We start from the raw sequence: 17,146 nt of genomic DNA, 5'->3' as shown, positions 1-17,146 counted from the left end.
AAATTCGAAGTGAAGATGATCTGGAGGCTTTTGTTGGCTGTGGTGCTCCTGCTACCACTGGCTTCCGGCTACAACTACTGCAACAACAAGACGCACAAGTGTGTGCTGGAGAAGAAAAAGCACTTCATGTGCCATCTGAAGGACTTCACCGTCTACGGGAACTCGACCAAGTTCCATGCTTCCGTGCCGAACAACATGAGAATGCAGAAGATAGCACTGGACATACTCAACAGCCTGCGGAACAAGTTTGCGGGCGGGGAACTAAGGACGAAGGGCAACAAGACGTTCGCGAAGGCCAGGCGGATGCGGCAGCTCGTCTGGGACAAGGAGCTGGCCTACATGGGCCACAACCATGCGTCCACCTTGTCCCTGAGGCCATCGGAGTGTCGCTCCACTCTGCGGTTCCCCCACGTCGGCGAGGCCATTGCCCTGGTCACGCCCAAGGAGAAGCTCAACCTGAAGGAGATATATTCGAAGGCGTTCACATCGTTGTTCGCCGAGTTCCAGCATGTTCCGGATCCGGACGCTCTCCTCCAAGCCTTCGACCCTGACAGGTGAGCTGGAAAATGTGGTTGCCCCGTCCTTGTGCTGATCCCTCGCTGCTACAGGGACTTCCAGGTGAAATTCTTCACCAACATCATCAGCGATCGCGTGTCGCGCATGGGATGTGGTCTTGCCGTGGGCGCCAACTGCCATCCAACCTTCAAGTGAGTACGCTGGTGTCGCGGTAGCGAATGTGTTATCCCCGAACCCGCTGCTCCACCAGGTTCTGCCACTTCCTGACCTGCTACTTCGACTTCCACAACATGGCTGGCTCCTATGTGTACAAGGCCGGGGATCCCACCTCCTCCTGCGACGACTGGGGCGTCGTTAGCTCCGACAAGTATGCGAATCTGTGCAAGAACAGCGGCGAGATTTTCCCCCACGTGAGTCCAGGCTGCACCCACTAGTGTTACCCACTGGCCTAATCCTGACACCCCTTTCCGCAGGATCACGGCGATCGAGTCGAGTGAAAGCGGAAGTGAAAGTCCGGTTGTGAGGTGTTTAGTATATTCGTACATTTATATATGTTTTTCAAGCACAGGAGTCCGACTTTGAAAACCTCCCAGAGTCCGAAATACAATCCTTACACTTCCTACGATCCCTTCGAATTATTTCTATGCTGATGCGAGTCCGGGCTCCTCTCTTACTCAGCTACTTAGCTACTTGGAAAGAGTACTTGGTTTCGATTCGCTTTTCCTACGCGGATTACTTGTAGTTTCCTACTTCCATCTAACAGCTAACAGACTTAGTCGGTTTTGCTTCACCATCGTTCGATTTTCGGGTGCTAATCGAGTGGATGTGTCCAGTGAAACCAGCTCCATCTCCGGAAAGTGTCGTCAGCGCACACGGAAAGCGAGTAATGAACATTCAACGACTCTAAATGAGGACCAATTGACCTTCAGACTAAGTTTGCATATTCGTTTGTTCGAGTAACTAGGTTCGTATCGCCATTTCGATGGAGTTAACTTGGTTTCTGTTTCAAACCACCATCGACTTGGATCTAAAACGGCACAAAAGTGCCGACTTGCTTATTCTACGGTTTGCTGATGTGGATAACTTTGACTAGTGGTGTCCTCCAAGCGGGCCTTTCCGGGTTTTCCTGCCTACGGGCTTACGGGAACTCTCGCCCACCAGAGACTCCTCCAAACTGTTTTTGAAACGCGTCGAGTTCTGATCGGAAAGTGCACTGGAATGCCGCTCATCCTAGTCCGCCTCAAGCTTCTGCTCCTCCTCGCTACACTTAGAAAAATACATACATATAAATATTGGGGGCAAAGCAGCTAGGGGAGTACCTATGAAGAAGTCGGGATGCCAAGCTGGTCAAGAGTGGGATATATAAATTTCGAAATATATTGACCGAAGAAGAACACACTCAAGGATATTTAGATGTTCATCTGCTAGGTGGGTAACATGACCTATCCATTCCGATTCGATTCCCCAAGTCCTACGGCTAACACCAAAAATATACTCCTACCGCCGAACAGTAGTGCTCCCCGTTTCCCCACTTTTAAAGCCCCTAAAGCGGCTGGCCAATTGGCCAATTCCATACGTGATACTCCCGGTTCCCCGATTCTATATAACATATGTCCGTGCAGCATTACCTTAAAATAATGTGCAAACACTCAGTGCTAAGTACGGGAGGCGACGTCTCCCTCATCATAACATGTACAATACGGATAAATAATTGTAGTTGTTCAGCAAATCCTTGGGGATTCCGCGTCCGGATGTCGCCCCCTACAAAATGTTGCACCCGGATCCGTGCATCACCTCGCTGATAAACATGGGCGTGCCAGCGCCCAATCCTCCGTCCGTCTTCTGGTGCTCGTTCTGGAAAAGATTCAGGGTTACGACTGTGGAATTTGACATGCCTTGGCTATCGCCGCTACTCACATCATCGTAGTCGCAGTCGAAGTAGTGACTCTGACACTCCATGCATCGACAGCTCTCGGACATCTTGCAGGTGATGCCCCACTGCTTGGCCAGGTCCTTGTAGATCTCCTTGCTCGTCTTGTTGCTCATCATCTCCGGCGTGAGCAGGCTGGTGTGGCAATTGGGCGGCTGCCCCTGCTGGTTCTGCCGCCTTCCGCTCCGCCCGCTCCTGGATGCAGTCGATCCGGATGCGGAGCCGCTGCAGCAGGCCTCCTGGCACATCTGGCCGTTGGCCGAACCAGGTCCCGAACTCGCAGAGCCACCTAAGATTCAATATCATTAAGATATCTAATACGAATGGTGCTGAAGAACAGATAGTACCTTCACTGTAGTTTGCGTAGCTGCCCCGATTCAGGAGCGGATCGTAGAAGTTGTGGCCACCGCCGGACGACGCCGCCGCCTGACTGCTGGTGCTGGCCGCATCCCTGTCCTCTCCGCTGGTCCGCTCCTCGCTGCACTGCGCGCACTGGTCGTCCTGGCACTGGCCGCCCTGATCCTCGTCCGCTCCCGCGCCACCCGCGTAGCGATCCTCCAGACGGCGGGACGGTGAGGCCGCCATCTCCGTCTCCAGCAGGAACTCGTTGATGCTCAGCTGCTCCTCGTTGTCGCTCCGCAGCTCCAGTTCCGTGACGCCCTCGAAGATCTGCTCGCCGTCGTTGTTGTTGTTTGCGTTCTGGATGTGGTTGCCGTTGTGGCTGGTGGCTCCGTTGTTGTTCAGGTTCTGCCTGCAGTCCGGGTCGTTGCAGTACTCCCCGGCGCCTCCATTCCCGGCCAGCTGCTCCAAGGCGGCACTCAGCTGGGCGGCACTGTGTCGCGAGCTGTTCGCCGAGCTGCGCCGGCTGTTCTGGTTCGGAGTGGCGCTGTCCAGGGACAACTGTCGCTGGTGCTGGGACAACCGAGTGTTCTGTGTGGGATGGAAACAGTTCTCACATACTCCCCTATTGACAGCTGGATCCGCTCCAGACTCGGACTTACCTCCTCTAGAACATGCTCGTAGGAAGGCGGTGGGGTGGTGGGCACTGTGTCCGCATCCGTATCCGCCAACGACTCGTTGATGCACGGAGTGCGGTTCTGGTTAAGATATCCTGCAATAAGTTTGGCGAAACAGGATTTAGAAAATCAGTGGTACAGCGAAGCAGAAATGCCCATTTCACTTTTCCAAACAGAAGGAGGTGCAACAGTTGTGGAAATATTCGTGCGTGGAGAAATGTAGGATCCGTAACTACTATCATATACCCAGTCAATTACATATGTGCTTTTGCATGCGATGTACTTACTACACAGAAAAAAAGAGGTACAAAGGCTGCCGAACTACGAACATCATAGTAAAAGTCTCGGTTCTTAACGAATTTTTAAAATTAGGTATACGATTCGATCTTAAAAAGAGTCCTTGTTCGTCCTCGATTTGATTTAGTTATCCTACAGGCCTAATTTCAGCTCCAATCTCGTATGCTGCTACTTAAAGGATGTTTTCTTGGTTCGGGATACCCACTCTGGATGGCTTTGTGTGCAGAATGCTACTGTGTCGTCCTTACCCAATCGCATGGTGCTGCTGCTGGTGGTGGGCGGCAGAAGCAGCTTGCGCTCGCTGCTCAGCTGGCCGAGACTGCTGGAGTCCGCGAGGTCGAGGCTGGAGCTGCTGCTGGCCTCCACCGCCTCCTGGAGGGGCTGCGCGTTCTGCTGCTGGCTCTGCGCGCCCAGGAGCGCCTCGTTCACCTGCGGGTCGGGGTCGTGCTCCTGCGAGGTGCTGCGCGAGCTGCCCATCCGGAACTTGAGCTTGAAGGGCGCCATGGCGTCGGGTCCACCTGCTCCTCCTGCTCCTCTTGCTCCTCCTGCTTCTCCCGCTGGCTTGTGGTTACCTTTCTACTGCGATATCTTTGCTATTCGAACGGGCATGGGTGTTGCGGCAGACTGGACAACACCAAGAGTACGGAAGAGATACACGGATAACGGAAATTACAGAAGAGAGCGAGTGAGGAGGTAACGGGAAAAGAGAGGGAGGGAGACAGAAACAGCTTTACAATACGGTACTATTTCAGAAATGGTGAATTGAGTACGAATAAAAAGATTAATAAACACAGATTTGCCATCGGATTTACGGAATGAGGACTCCGTTTTCAGCTCCTCTCGACTTTTGATTAGTGGCATGCAATTATCTTGATTATTCTTAGACGTGGAGCAGCATACTGCCTAAATTACCTGGGTGTCCAAAAGAAGGTACCTGGAATTAGAAGATGGCAACGATTGAGGTTAAGGTGTCTGAAAGTATGCAACATAATGATTAGCAAAAGGAATACAGCATAGTCCAATCAAATAGCACATTGGTTGACATTGGATTGCGTTCAACAAATAATTAAAATTCTAAAGCGTACCACTTTCCATTCCCCAAACGCCCTTGTTCCCAATTTCCATATCCATCTGCTCTCCACGAGGAGATCGCCATCGCCATCGCCATCGTCTTCGGTCACAGCCACACACCTGAGCTGTTTGTGGTTTCGTTAGGGCACGACAAGTGGTTGGATATCCAGGTAACCACCCTCAGGCCACGCCCCCACCGCCCCTTTGTCATTATTATGCAGATTGCAGCAAAACCCACTTTCGCATGCCCATCCAAAGGATGCGAGATGCACAAAGTCGGTCTCGGGTACAGGCGAACTATTATTATGCTTATTGCGCCGAGGAAGCTCATTAAGTCTCGCATGGAGGCGTCCTTGAAGGAGGATGTGCCCGTGCCCGTGCCCCATGTGGGTGTCTGCATCCCAATTAAGTCAGCCTATTTGCATGCCGATGCCCATCAGCTGCTGATTGATAACCCATCCAGCGAACGGCATCCACATAATTCGACAAACATTCGACTTGGCATATTTGCCAACCATAAACTGCCAATCACATGGAACTGCTGATTGCGTGCAGGCGCATCCCCCCCAAGTCACTCATCCCATCCAAACATCAGACAATTGCAAGGCATCTGAATCTCTGCCAGGTTGTGAGTCATTTGTTCAGTCCCCCCACTCCCTGGCATTCACCCACATACCAAGCATTTTGTGTGCGAATTATCCTCGCTTGGAAGACGTTTGATTCGAGCAGCAGGGATGAGGACTCCATGTATCTGTACTCCATGAGCTCGGAAGTTTCAATCCCAAAATCTTTACCTTTCCTTGGTACTCAAGATACATACATTCTAAAGATTGACTTTAAGCCAATCTATAAGCCTCAAGTATCTAATCCTGTTTATGGTTTGTGGCACTATGGAACCAGACAAGGATTGGCCGCCATCGCAGCAACAGTTGGCGCTGGGTGGGCACCACTCGCTGCACGGATGCATATGCATTCCGTGAAGTGGACTATGAATTGTTCATGAGACGCGGGACACGGAGTCGCTCCGATATGGCAGCCAGCTTAATCTTTAATCGAAACTTTTCACTTTTGACTTTGAGCAATGGCAGAGCGCATTTGACATTCTCATTAATTTCGCAGCAGACAGGCGGAGCGGGGTGGAGCGGAGCGGGATTGGGTTCCTAGTTTTACGGCCCGGACAGTTGGTTACGTGGTGGTGTCATCCTGCAGTAAATTGTTTTTCCCTGCTCCTGTCGTAAACAGGGACATTAAAAACTTGACTTGACTTGACTTGGCCGTGGAACTGAGCTTGTCCAGGCATATTCGACCAATGCCGTGTATAAATAATGGCCTGACCCAGTTGCACTCCCCCTGCTCCATCCTGCTGCCAGGACCAGATCCAAGTCAGAACCAGAACCAAAAGCTAGCTAGCGAATGCAGCCTGTTTGCCGTGCAATTGACGCCAGCAAGGTCACTTCTCATCCCGGGCTTAGCCTCCCGCCACTTTCTGGATGATGGTCACGATATTTAAATGTCCTTTCTCCCCATCCTCCTTCCTCCCTTCCCACGGACAGCTCACCCTGATTAAATCGCTTCCCACTTTGTGGCCATCAGCATAAAAGAAACACTGAGCGAAGACATCTTAAAAGGAGGCATATACCTACAGTTTTTACATTATGATATGTTTCCCCCAAAAAAATGATCCTATAAATGATATATAGTAATGAAATGGAATTTCGAAAACTGTTTTCAAAGTCGCTTTCCATTTCAATCGAGACTTCACTTTCCCCGCATTAAAGTCGAATTGCTGGTCATAAAATCAGTCGGAAAGTGAGCTCTTTCCATTATCGGCGAGAAATGAATATTTTAGCTTCGTTTTTTACGCTCAAGTGCTCATCGAAGTGCCTGGTGGATTTTGGGGCACTGTCCCAATGCCATTGGCACCCGCACTCGAAGTGGAAGGTGGGTGCGGCACAATTACACAAATTGGATATTAATTGGCTGCTCCGAACCTGCTCCTAAGCCCGCCGCTGACACTCGGACCGCAATTAGTGGACATCGAAGGGCGGCCAGGTAAACAAATGCGCCTTGGGGCACGAGGATGGGGTCTGATAAGGGTGGCCTTCGCGCCGGATATCGATAGCGAGGTGGTGGCGATGATGGAACGCCTGGGCCATGCCATCATTGCCATAAGGACAGCTATTGCAGGCTTCGCAGGATAATGCGTCTGTCGCTGGAAAACTGATACCTAATTGGGCAAACAGCCGGGGGCTCCAACTCGTTGGATGGATGGATGGTTGGATAGATGGATGGATGGATGGGTGGGTCAGTCGATGCTTGTTTTCCCCATTATTCGCATTTTTCCTTTGTGTCCTGCCCGTTACGAAAAATCGAAAACACGGACGACCCGACTGGGCAGCCTTGGAGCGCCGAACGGCGACGGATGAAGGACTCACCTGCGGCGGACTTACAGCCGGATCGGATGGGGATTAATCAAGTTCTGCTGGCTATTCCCGACTTCTTCGCTGCTCGGAATCAGGCAATCACCTTGCCTCATTGCGCGTTGCGATGAATTCGTTTTTTTTCTTAGCACTCACAATAAATAATCCACTGGGCCTTCTGATTGCCACAGACTGCGGAAAGCTGGCCGAGGGAGCGAGCTTTTATTGTCCTGCGAGGGCGACGTGAGCTTTTTGGGTGAGCACGCAGCTTGCGAAATTCCTGCGCCGGCGCTCTGCTCTTCCGGCATTCGGCCTCCACTGTTTTCCTTCACACGGACCATCCTCGCGCCCTCTGCTTTGGGCGCCAAATTCGCGTGAAAGCACACAGATGACAGTTCTCCTCCACTCACACCTCTTCCAAGGACCTCATAGCCTCTAGAAACCACGATCAAAATACATTTTGATACATTACTGTCCCACAAATCCATCTGATATCCTACTTAATATTAGTCATCTTTATTTATTTAATGTTTATCCTTGATCCTTCGTAAAATACAATGACGGATCAACAGGAACAGCGCTTGCCAAAAGTGTAAGGCGCCGGCTGATGGATGAACAACTCAATAATTTGAATTATTTCATTTATTTTACTAGTATTTGATTCTTTTTGGCCTTTAACAGCAGGCGTGGATCGTTTTTGTACCGCACGAATATTTCGCTTTTGAAAACGTCGAACTTCCGGCGATTCGCATTATTCTGTTGCTCCCGCCAAGCAGGTCTGGCCTGCTTCCTCTGCAATCCCCAATGGCCGGTAAACACAGGAGAAAGGACGTAGAACTGATAGCCAGCAATGTGCATCTCATAAACCTGCAAGTTGGAAGTCGCTGAGCAATGAGCGGTTTCTGCGGTCAAATTGTACTCACCTGGGAGTTCCTTGTGAACCCATAACCCAGAAATCGTTCGTCGTGCGCTGGTGCGTTGTCCACTGATATGTAGAAGGGTTCATACAGGAATTCAAAGTTCGTTACGATATGGCTGACGGATACTTCCGTATCATTTGTGTTGGAGGACAGCCACCTGAAGTACAAGAAAACGTATTACATCTACTGATTTTATTACAATATTTTGACAAACGTACTTGGAGAAATTAGTGGCATACTGGTTATAGATGAAGACCTTTTCGTGAAAAGGCCTAGCTAGTCCTTTCCTTATCAGGCGCACTAACGCATTCTTGGAGCGGGGAAACGTAGCCCTAACGTCTATTTCAAATGTGGGGATTACGTAGGCACAACTCTTTGTGCAATTGGCTGTCCTCAAGAAGTGGTTCAACTGGGGCACACTGTTGGTGCTGGGAACAATGTCGATGTCGGTAAGAAAGACGTACTTCGTCTGGCACCCCTTGCGTGCCAGGTTCCTCATGTGGTTCTGCGGATAGGTGTTCCTCTGTCGCCACTGCAGGGTCTTCAGGGAGCGGAACTTGAGCAGGGCCTTGAGCGTCCTATCCGGGTACTGGCAGTCGAATTTGCCCCTCATGTTAAGGGGAAGTGCGGCTACTCGGGGCAGCTTGTCGAAGTCCCTCGGCGTGAGCAAGTGAAAGGTGGCATTCTCGCGTATGTTGGCGAAGCACAGGCGCATATAGGTAACGAAGTATTGCAGGACTACAAACTCCTCGGGACCAGCTGCAAACAGGGCCACGGACATCTTGCCCTGCCAATTGGCAGCCACCTGGGGAAGCGAGTTGAGGCGCTCGACTGAAGTCTGGGTGGCCAGGCACACCAAGCTGCCCTCCGAGGAGTCCACGTACTGCTCGCCCAACAGAGCAAAGTCCTTGATCCTGTACAGCTGCTGGTTGTCCCAGCGGCCGTAGCTCAAGTCGATGTTATCGAAGGCCAGAGTCGCGGAGTTGTTCGGGACCACGAAGCCGTCCATGTTGTTAAGCGGTTGGAGCAGCGCATAGGCGATATCCGAATGCTAGGGACACTCTACGGCCACGGGACTTTGGGGAGTGGGCGGACACCTCTGCGCAACATCTCCTGCCGGGGGATACACCTTCAGGAGCCAGAAGATGTTGACCGAGAGAAAGGCCAGCACTATTTTCAGGGAACTCCAGTTTGATATGTGGCACTGGCAGAAAGGACTAATGGTTAATACGATATCCTTTAGCTGCAACCGAATAGTTACCATCATTCGAGCAATCGAGTATCACAATGCAGTTATTTTTCAGGAAAACACAACCTTAATAACACATAAAACATATACTTAGCAATGTCCTTGCAGTGTGACCAATTTCGCCTTGGCACCGTTATTCGTCGAGTTCTGCTTGTAACTGGTTCATTTCAGCCTATTTTTTACATCGGATATCGATATCTTTAATAATTTTATAAAAGACTCCTGATTAGCGGATTTATGTCATATAATTGTTTGATGCAATATGTTCCTTTAATATTTAATATGTTCGATTCGTAGAAAAGGAAACCACCACTGCAATGATAATTTAGCATGATAGTTTTTTAAGTGCGCACTTTAAATTCAACTGCTTACTGTTCGAATTTCTCTTCATTTCGATAACTATCGTCGGTGAGTAGTGCAGAGAGCCCCACCAATCGGTCATTCATCTTGCAGTCTGACCGTTCAGCTGGGCAAAACTTTGTTCATATCTATGTAGAGTAATGTATACATTATATACAAACGTACATGTTGAAAACAGCGAGAAAATAAATCGAGAATAACATTTTAAATTAATATAATAACAATCGGAAGGACCTGGTCCTCGTAATCACAGTGCCGCACGCGATAAGCCGAGAATCTCAAGAACGTTCGCCAATTAAGTGAACCTCCCAATCGTGCACATAGAAAAACATCCATATGTATAAAATAACAATAATTAAGAACCTGCGTTGTTAATTCTTTTATCTGAAACCCCCGTTCGCCGGCTGCATGTAAATGTACGTAAGATTGATGGTGCCCGAACTGAAAACGAAAAATTCTGCTTGTAATTCAGGAAACATTCCCCCCCTTCAATGTGCATATATAATTAAATTAGTATTTATAATGATAACTCCGCCGAACCGATTCGATTCGAGTTGTCCTTGTGCTGATAATTGAAAGATGTTCTCTAAAGAAGACCACTAATAGCCCACTTATAGGCCACTTAGGAGGCCAAAATCCGGCCCGGTTACGATTTCAGTATGTACTTGGTATGTGAGTATGTAATGTGCATGCATGTGTGGACTGCAAAAGGCGAATCGTGGTCAAAAGTGCTTCTCCAGCCTGCAAATTCAGGATTACGATCGTCCAGTTACCACTCAGTTTGCTACATACATAGTAGGCCCCCTGCAAGTATATCCAACCACGTAAAATCCGTCAAAAGTCGGACGGGTATTAACGTGTATGTATGTCAGTGTGCAAAAGTACTTCCGAAAGTGTCAACAGCCAAGAGTTTGTCCGTGCCAGGTAAATAGGAGTTTGCCCAATGGGTTAATACCCTCCGAGATACATACAGGCCTCCCTGCGTAGTGGATACCGCGAAGTAAGCAGATCCGGTATATTACAACGCCCCATGTCCCTAAAGATTTGTTAATTGGTTTCGTGACCTCTGTTAGCGATGGGATAAGTCGGTTTTCCATTGCTCACCTGCCACTTGGGTGTGGAAAATAGGAAACTCGTCCAAAAGGATCTGGCTAAATAATCAAACTCTTGCTTCCACAGGGATAATCCAGACGCCAACATGGAAGAGTCAAACCCAAATTACGATGTTAACCAAAGACTACAAAAGCCGGAGGGTTGGCCCAACGTCAATGAGTTCCATCCCTCCGTAATGTATCCGGATGATCCCAGGCGGTACTTCCACAATGCCGCCACAGACCCACAGCACCAGCCACAGCAACATCCGCAGCAGCAGCCAGAGCAGCATCCGGATCAGCATCCGCAGCATTCGCAGCAACAGCCGCAGCAACATCCACAGCAGCAGCAACATCCACAGCAGCAGCAACATCCACAGCAACAGCCGCAGCAAACGCCGCAGCTGCAGCCGCAACAACATCCACAGGCACAGATACAGCCTCCCATTCCTGTACCCATACCCACACCCATGGAAGGGACTATGGAAGTTCCCGTTAAGATGCCAGAATACTGCCCCGAGATAAGCCAGCCCGTCGAGCCTGACCGGGTCATCAATCCCCTGGCCGAGGTAGCCAAAAACACAGTACCTTACGGCCACAAGCGCAAGAACTCGGCGGGAGAGGACCAGGCGGCGAGCAAGAAGCTCAGTCTGGCGGCCGCCGAGGAGAAGAAGAACAGTCACCTGCGGAAGAACATCCGCGACGTGATGAACGAGAACAATCTGGACACAACCACGCTGGCGGCCCAGCGGGAGGAATCGGAACGCTTGGCTCGCGTTGCTGGTCAACAGAAGTCAATGCGCGAGATCCAGAAGCAGGTGGTGCACAAGCAGATCTTCCGCATCCTGCAGCTGGACGAAAGCGAAGGCATCGAGAGCTGTGCCGTGGCCAATCCCGTCGAGCACCACCCGCCCGTCGACTTTCCGGAGGAGGAGATCGCCTCGGACACGTTTGACGATTCGAACAGCAGCAGCCTGAGTGGCGGTAGCATTGAGGACGTCCTGCACAAGGGAGCCAGCGCGCAGCCCAGCGAGGTGGTCACAATAGACGACAGCTCCGACGATGACTGCATCCTTCTCTCCGAGGAGGAGGAGGAGGAAGATGACGAGGACTTAAACGAGTCGGACGACGCCACCAACAGCGGTATGCATGTCAAAGATATATACAATGTTCCCGACGAGAACGGACAGGTGGTGGTCAACATGGCGCATCCGGAGGGCGAGGAGACCCTGTACCTGGCCCCGCAGATAGCGAAAGTGATAAAGCCGCACCAGATCGGCGGCGTCCGCTTTCTGTACGACAACATCATCGAATCCACACGGAGGTACAACAAGTCGAGCGGCTTCGGCTGCATTCTGGCCCACTCCATGGGCCTGGGCAAGACGTTGCAGGTTGTTTCCTTCTGTGATATTTTCCTGAGACATACCTCGGCAAAGACAGTGTTGTGTGTGATGCCCATCAACACGCTGCAGAATTGGCTAAGCGAGTTCAACATGTGGATTCCGCGCTACTCGACGGACAGCAATGTTCGCGCCCGCAACTTCGACATCTTCGTGCTGAACGACCAGCAGAAGACGCTGACGGCTCGGGCGAAGGTGATTCTCAATTGGGTTCACGATGGAGGTGTGCTCCTCATCGGCTACGAGCTGTTCCGACTACTGGCCCTCAAGCTGGTGAAGACGCGCAAGCGAAAGGGTAGCGTCATCCGGCCCGACGGCATGGACTCCAGCAGCGATCTCATGAATCTGGTATACGAGGCCTTGGTGAAGCCGGGGCCTGACTTGGTAATCTGCGATGAGGGACACCGGATCAAGAACTCCCACGCCGGCATCTCGCTGGCCCTGAAGGAGATCAGGACGCGGCGTCGTATTGTGCTCACCGGCTACCCCTTGCAGAACAATCTGCTCGAGTACTGGTGCATGGTGGACTTTGTGCGACCCAACTACCTGGGCACCCGCACGGAGTTCTGCAACATGTTCGAGCGGCCCATCCAGAATGGCCAGTGCGTGGACTCCACGCCCGATGACATCAAGCTCATGCGATACAGGGCGCACGTGCTGCACTCCCTGCTGCTGGGATTCGTTCAGCGGCGATCGCACACTGTGCTGCAGCTGACGCTGCCGCAGAAGTACGAGTACGTCATCCTGGTCAAAATGACCGCCTTTCAGCGCAAGCTCTACGACACCTTCATGACGGATGTGGTGCGCACAAAGGCCTTTCCAAATCCGCTGAAGGCCTTTGCTGTTTGCTGCAAAATCTGGAACCATCCAGACGTTCTGTATAATTTTTTGAAAAAATGTGAGACTGATTTAGATTTAGAAATCGACGAGGAGGTTTCCAAGGGCGCAGCCACGCCCATAGTGGAGCCCAGTGCAGATTCTTCCTTGAGTTTGGCATCGCCCATCGAGAAGAAAATCAATGGATCCGGGGATCCGATCAATAGTATCGAAACATTTTCCAAAGCCGAGAATCAAACATTATTCAACATCCCCGCATCATCGGATTTGAATGCTAAATACTTGAACAAGAGGTATGTTATTGGATAACACATTCGATGTAAGCAGACTACTTTATATGATTATTTTGTTGCAGTCCAAGCTTCTACGACGAAAAACCTGAGCCACTTAATTACGGATCTTTCGGCAGTGAGGGGAAGAACAACTACTGGATGGATTCCAGTATTCTACCCAAGCCGGGATGCGTGGAAGTCATTAAGCAAACGGACACGAACATGTCGAGCAACTTTGAAAGTATTACGGGGTCTTCGGAGATCGTGGACCTGGACACAAACGAAATAAAAACCGTCGAAACGACGATACAAGCGCCGTGTTCCAACAATCAACTAGATAATGGTTGCAGCGCTGGCAAGCCAAGTGAATGGAACGCCGCGGGCAGTAAAAACTCAAGTGGCGTTGCTGCTGCCGAGCCGTTCAAAAAGCTACTGAAGAGCAAGCAGCGAAACGAAGAGTTCTCGTGCTCGTGGGCTGTGGATTTGATGAAGAACTACGTGTCTGGCCTAATATCGAATTCGCCCAAGATGGAGATATTCTTCTGCATCTTGAAGGAGAGCCTGAATTTGGGAGATCGTATTCTGTTGTTTAGCCAAAGCCTATTAACCTTAAACCTACTCGAAGTCTATCTGAAATCTAGTTATGTTCCTGGTAGCAACCAACTTTGGACTAAAAACAGCTCTTATTTTCGTAAGTATGCACAACTGCCTTACGGAATGGCGCTAACCGTATACCTTTGCTTCCTCCAGGTTTGGATGGTTCTACTTCCTCGCAGGAAAGGGAAAGGCTAGTCAATGAATTTAATGCAAATAGTAATGTTAAGCTTTTTTTAATATCAACAAGAGCCGGCTCATTGGGGATAAACCTCACCGGAGCGAATCGCGTTATAATATTCGATGCTAGTTGGAACCCCTGTCACGATACACAAGCTGTATATAGGATTTATAGGTAAGAGATTAATAGGTTGTTTATATACCTAGGATGTTTAATTACACGTAACCCACTCTCCAGATACGGTCAGACAAAGCCGTGCTTTGTGTACAGAATCGTAATGGACAAGTGTCTGGAGAAGAAGATCTACGATCGGCAGATCAAGAAGCAAGGAATGTCCGATAGAATCGTCGATGAATGCAATCCCGAGGCGCATCTTTCCATGAAGGATATCACAAATCTGTGCCAGGACTATGACTCTGATGAAGACACTGTCGAGGAGGTGAATAAGTCTGCAGGCGATATGAGTAAGCCAGGCTCGCCGTCGGAGGAAGGAAGCAAGCCAGGAAGTGCAAATATGTCGCCAGAAGCGTCGAGTAAATCAAATAATGGACCCACGAAGCCACTAGACGATCAAAATGAGTCTAAATCACCAAACGGTGCCTCTCACTCGCCAATCAAGACCGAAAAGAACGATGGCCAGGAGCACGCTGTCCATGTCGACGGCATAATAAACACTATTCTCGACATGCACAGGCACTGTGTTACAAAGGAACCATTCATGCACGAGAGTTTGTTGGTCGATCAGAAGGACAGGAAGCTGTCGCAAGCTGAAAAAAGACAAGCTCATCGAAGCTACGAGCTGGAAAAGAAAGCTGCCGTCAATCAGAGATTCACCTATGCGCCTGCGAAAATGAATTACAAGATCGTGAACAACGATGGAACGGTGATTACCAAGCCAATGAACCAGGTAAGTGACTTGTAGATAGGTGCTATATTACAAAGGACTTATGTCATTGTTTTTACTAATCCATAGCAAATGAAAACCAATACATCGTCCTCAACTGGGGGCCGATCAACGCGATGGATTCCGGCTGACGTTTGGCAAAGACAGGGGATGACTGCCCAAGAAATGACCTTGCCTCTTGGTAAAACGCCTCTGATTGCCAATGCACTCCAGATATTGTAATTCACATTTATTTCAGATGTTGTCATTCCCACAAATTCGGCCGATAAGGCCAATATAATTCTGAAGGCAGGTCAGAGAGTTATGGTTCTGAAGTCGGCGAAGGGAATTTACATGCAGTTGGACAGCGGGAAGATCATAGCTATAAGGACCACGGCCAAAACTGAACCAGAAAAGACAAATAAGGACGATGTGATTGACATAACTGACGATGGTGACACCGATACCGCCAAGCCCCAATCTCCAGAGGAAGGTACGAGTTTTTAACTTACAATTGGCTAAAAGTTAATATCTTCTTTCAGATGTGAAAGATCTGACTGCTGATGACGAGCCTCGTGTGGTGAAGAACAAGGAATCCACTGCGACGACAACTAGCCGACCAGAAATGCCTGCCAAGGACAGAAAATCCACGGAGAACGTGCAACATTTTAAGTCGCAGACACAACCAAATACTACTTTAGCCGCCACATCCAATCAGCATCAGCTGCCATCTGACCTAAGCTACCCACAGCCGCAGCAGTCCCATCAGCAGCCGCAGCAACAAGCGTCGCAGCAGCAACCGGCGCAGCAGCCAGCACCGCCGGCATACAAGCATCAGAACCACCTGCCGGCCGCCGGAGAAGGTTACAGCAACGCCAATAGTATTCAGCCCAATGCGCCGCTCCCACCGCATCCGGGAGCTCCGAACAGCTCCGAGGCACCGCCGCCAGCGGATAGTTCGTACTTCCAGCCCAAGCCCTTTCAGCACACATATCCTCCCCAGTACTACGACTACTACGACAATAAGCACAAGTCCGCACCACCAGGCTCCGGCTACCACATTAATAACTACACCTCATACGGCAATCTGAACTTCGCACCGTACCATTCCAACCTGCATCCACCGGCGTCCTACATCGGCGCTCCGTCGTCCTACGTGAACTCGAATGTTTTCCCCCGGCAGCATTGGAGTTCGGTTGTTAACTCCTCACCAGCGTCAAGCGAGTCTATGCGACAGCCATCGTACATCGGCAGTACTTATCCCGTCAACGAGTGGTCGTCGCAATAGCGAGTGTAAATAGACAGACTATGTATGGTCCAATAACTCCGTGTCCAGTTCAGGGCGACGCCGCCATAACGAGCTCAAATATACTCAGATTATTAGTTATTGATAATTGTATTGCTTTGCCTTTGCATTTGATTCGTAACGATGTTTGTACATATATGTACTGTATAGATGATTGGTCGAAAGGCGGTTTTATAATTGTTTTCCTTACATTTTTGAATGTATTCAAAGTTCGTTGTTTGTATTCTGTGTTCGCCCAAGAAGTAAACTTAATTATACTAGACAATTAATAAGATCACACACGTGATCAATAAACCACTAAATGCTTCCTATACTTATTAAATTTACATTTCCTGCGGCTTGCGAATCAGAAGGTTTTATTTTACCTTGTAGTTTAGGTCGTTTAGGTGCCACCTTGACTGGACAAACAGAGCTCGGCCTTTATTCCTTACCATTATTTTCCACCTATTTATTTATTACCTTAACATAGTGAATTCCTTTTAAACGCATAACTACGCTAGGTTATTAGTTTTCATTCTGAAAAACAACAAAAGCTAAATAAATATTCATAGCTCGTAACATACCGTCTAAGCAATCGATCGTTCTACCCAAGTGTATTTAACATAAAACCACGAATAGAAAAACTCATACGGAATAACATTCGAAGATTGGTCTCTTTTTGTTAAGGGCAGCCGTGCCCAGAAGGAAACCAAGAACACATTGACATTAGTCTAGATTATAGCAGATTCGAAATAATAAACAAGCTTTGATTGAACAATGTTAGATCTAAGCAATAAAGAAAAGTATTAAACAACCGACTCGCC

General features: G+C 49.5%; 4 protein-coding genes across 5 annotated transcripts; 2 read left to right on the top strand and 2 right to left on the bottom strand.

Moving 5' to 3' along the window:
- The first annotated feature begins 9 nt into the window (after window positions 1-9).
- On the top strand, window positions 10-1,073 carry LOC117135949 (allergen Tab y 5.0101). The gene is made up of 4 exons (XM_033296535.1): window positions 10-554; window positions 609-707; window positions 767-926; window positions 990-1,073. Exons 1-4 carry the CDS (start codon window positions 16-18, stop codon window positions 1,011-1,013), a joined length of 822 nt encoding a protein of 273 aa, XP_033152426.1. The 5' UTR covers window positions 10-15; the 3' UTR covers window positions 1,014-1,073.
- Window positions 1,074-1,131: 58 nt separating this feature from the next.
- LOC117135946 (uncharacterized protein DDB_G0283357) lies at window positions 1,132-7,433 on the bottom strand. The gene is made up of 7 exons (XM_033296533.1): window positions 7,266-7,433; window positions 4,672-4,693; window positions 4,008-4,383; window positions 3,448-3,557; window positions 2,794-3,376; window positions 2,434-2,735; window positions 1,132-2,370 (listed from the first exon to the last, which is right to left on the bottom strand). The coding sequence occupies exons 3-7, from the start codon at window positions 4,261-4,263 to the stop codon at window positions 2,278-2,280; spliced, it is 1,344 nt and encodes a 447-aa protein (XP_033152424.1). The 5' UTR covers window positions 4,264-4,383; window positions 4,672-4,693; window positions 7,266-7,433; the 3' UTR covers window positions 1,132-2,277.
- A 383-nt stretch (window positions 7,434-7,816) lies between these two features.
- On the bottom strand, window positions 7,817-9,554 carry LOC117137924 (beta-1,4-glucuronyltransferase 1). Its single transcript, XM_033299674.1, has 4 exons — window positions 9,432-9,554; window positions 8,389-9,374; window positions 8,174-8,327; window positions 7,817-8,117 (listed from the first exon to the last, which is right to left on the bottom strand). The coding sequence occupies exons 2-4, from the start codon at window positions 9,177-9,179 to the stop codon at window positions 7,893-7,895; spliced, it is 1,170 nt and encodes a 389-aa protein (XP_033155565.1). The 5' UTR covers window positions 9,180-9,374; window positions 9,432-9,554; the 3' UTR covers window positions 7,817-7,892.
- A 352-nt stretch (window positions 9,555-9,906) lies between these two features.
- On the top strand, window positions 9,907-17,140 carry LOC117137750 (helicase ARIP4). Of its 2 annotated transcripts, none has more exons than XM_033299357.1 (8): window positions 9,907-10,195; window positions 10,959-13,400; window positions 13,463-14,070; window positions 14,130-14,328; window positions 14,392-15,061; window positions 15,128-15,239; window positions 15,297-15,530; window positions 15,580-17,140. In XM_033299357.1, coding segments are annotated over exons 1-8 (5,013 nt in total). In that variant the 5' UTR covers window positions 9,907-10,193; the 3' UTR covers window positions 16,326-17,140. The 2 variants fall into 2 exon arrangements, with proteins under 2 accessions (XP_033155248.1, XP_033155247.1); XM_033299356.1 differs by lacking the exon at window positions 9,907-10,195 and adding an exon at window positions 10,630-10,703.
- The last annotated feature ends 6 nt before the right edge of the window (window positions 17,141-17,146 follow it).

This window comes from Drosophila mauritiana, chromosome 2R (assembly GCF_004382145.1).
Source record: "Drosophila mauritiana strain mau12 chromosome 2R, ASM438214v1, whole genome shotgun sequence".
In the NCBI taxonomy this organism is placed as follows: domain Eukaryota; kingdom Metazoa; phylum Arthropoda; class Insecta; order Diptera; family Drosophilidae; genus Drosophila; species Drosophila mauritiana.
The sequence above is the reverse complement of the archived record's forward strand: the minus strand, read 5'-3'. Positions and strand labels throughout refer to the sequence as shown.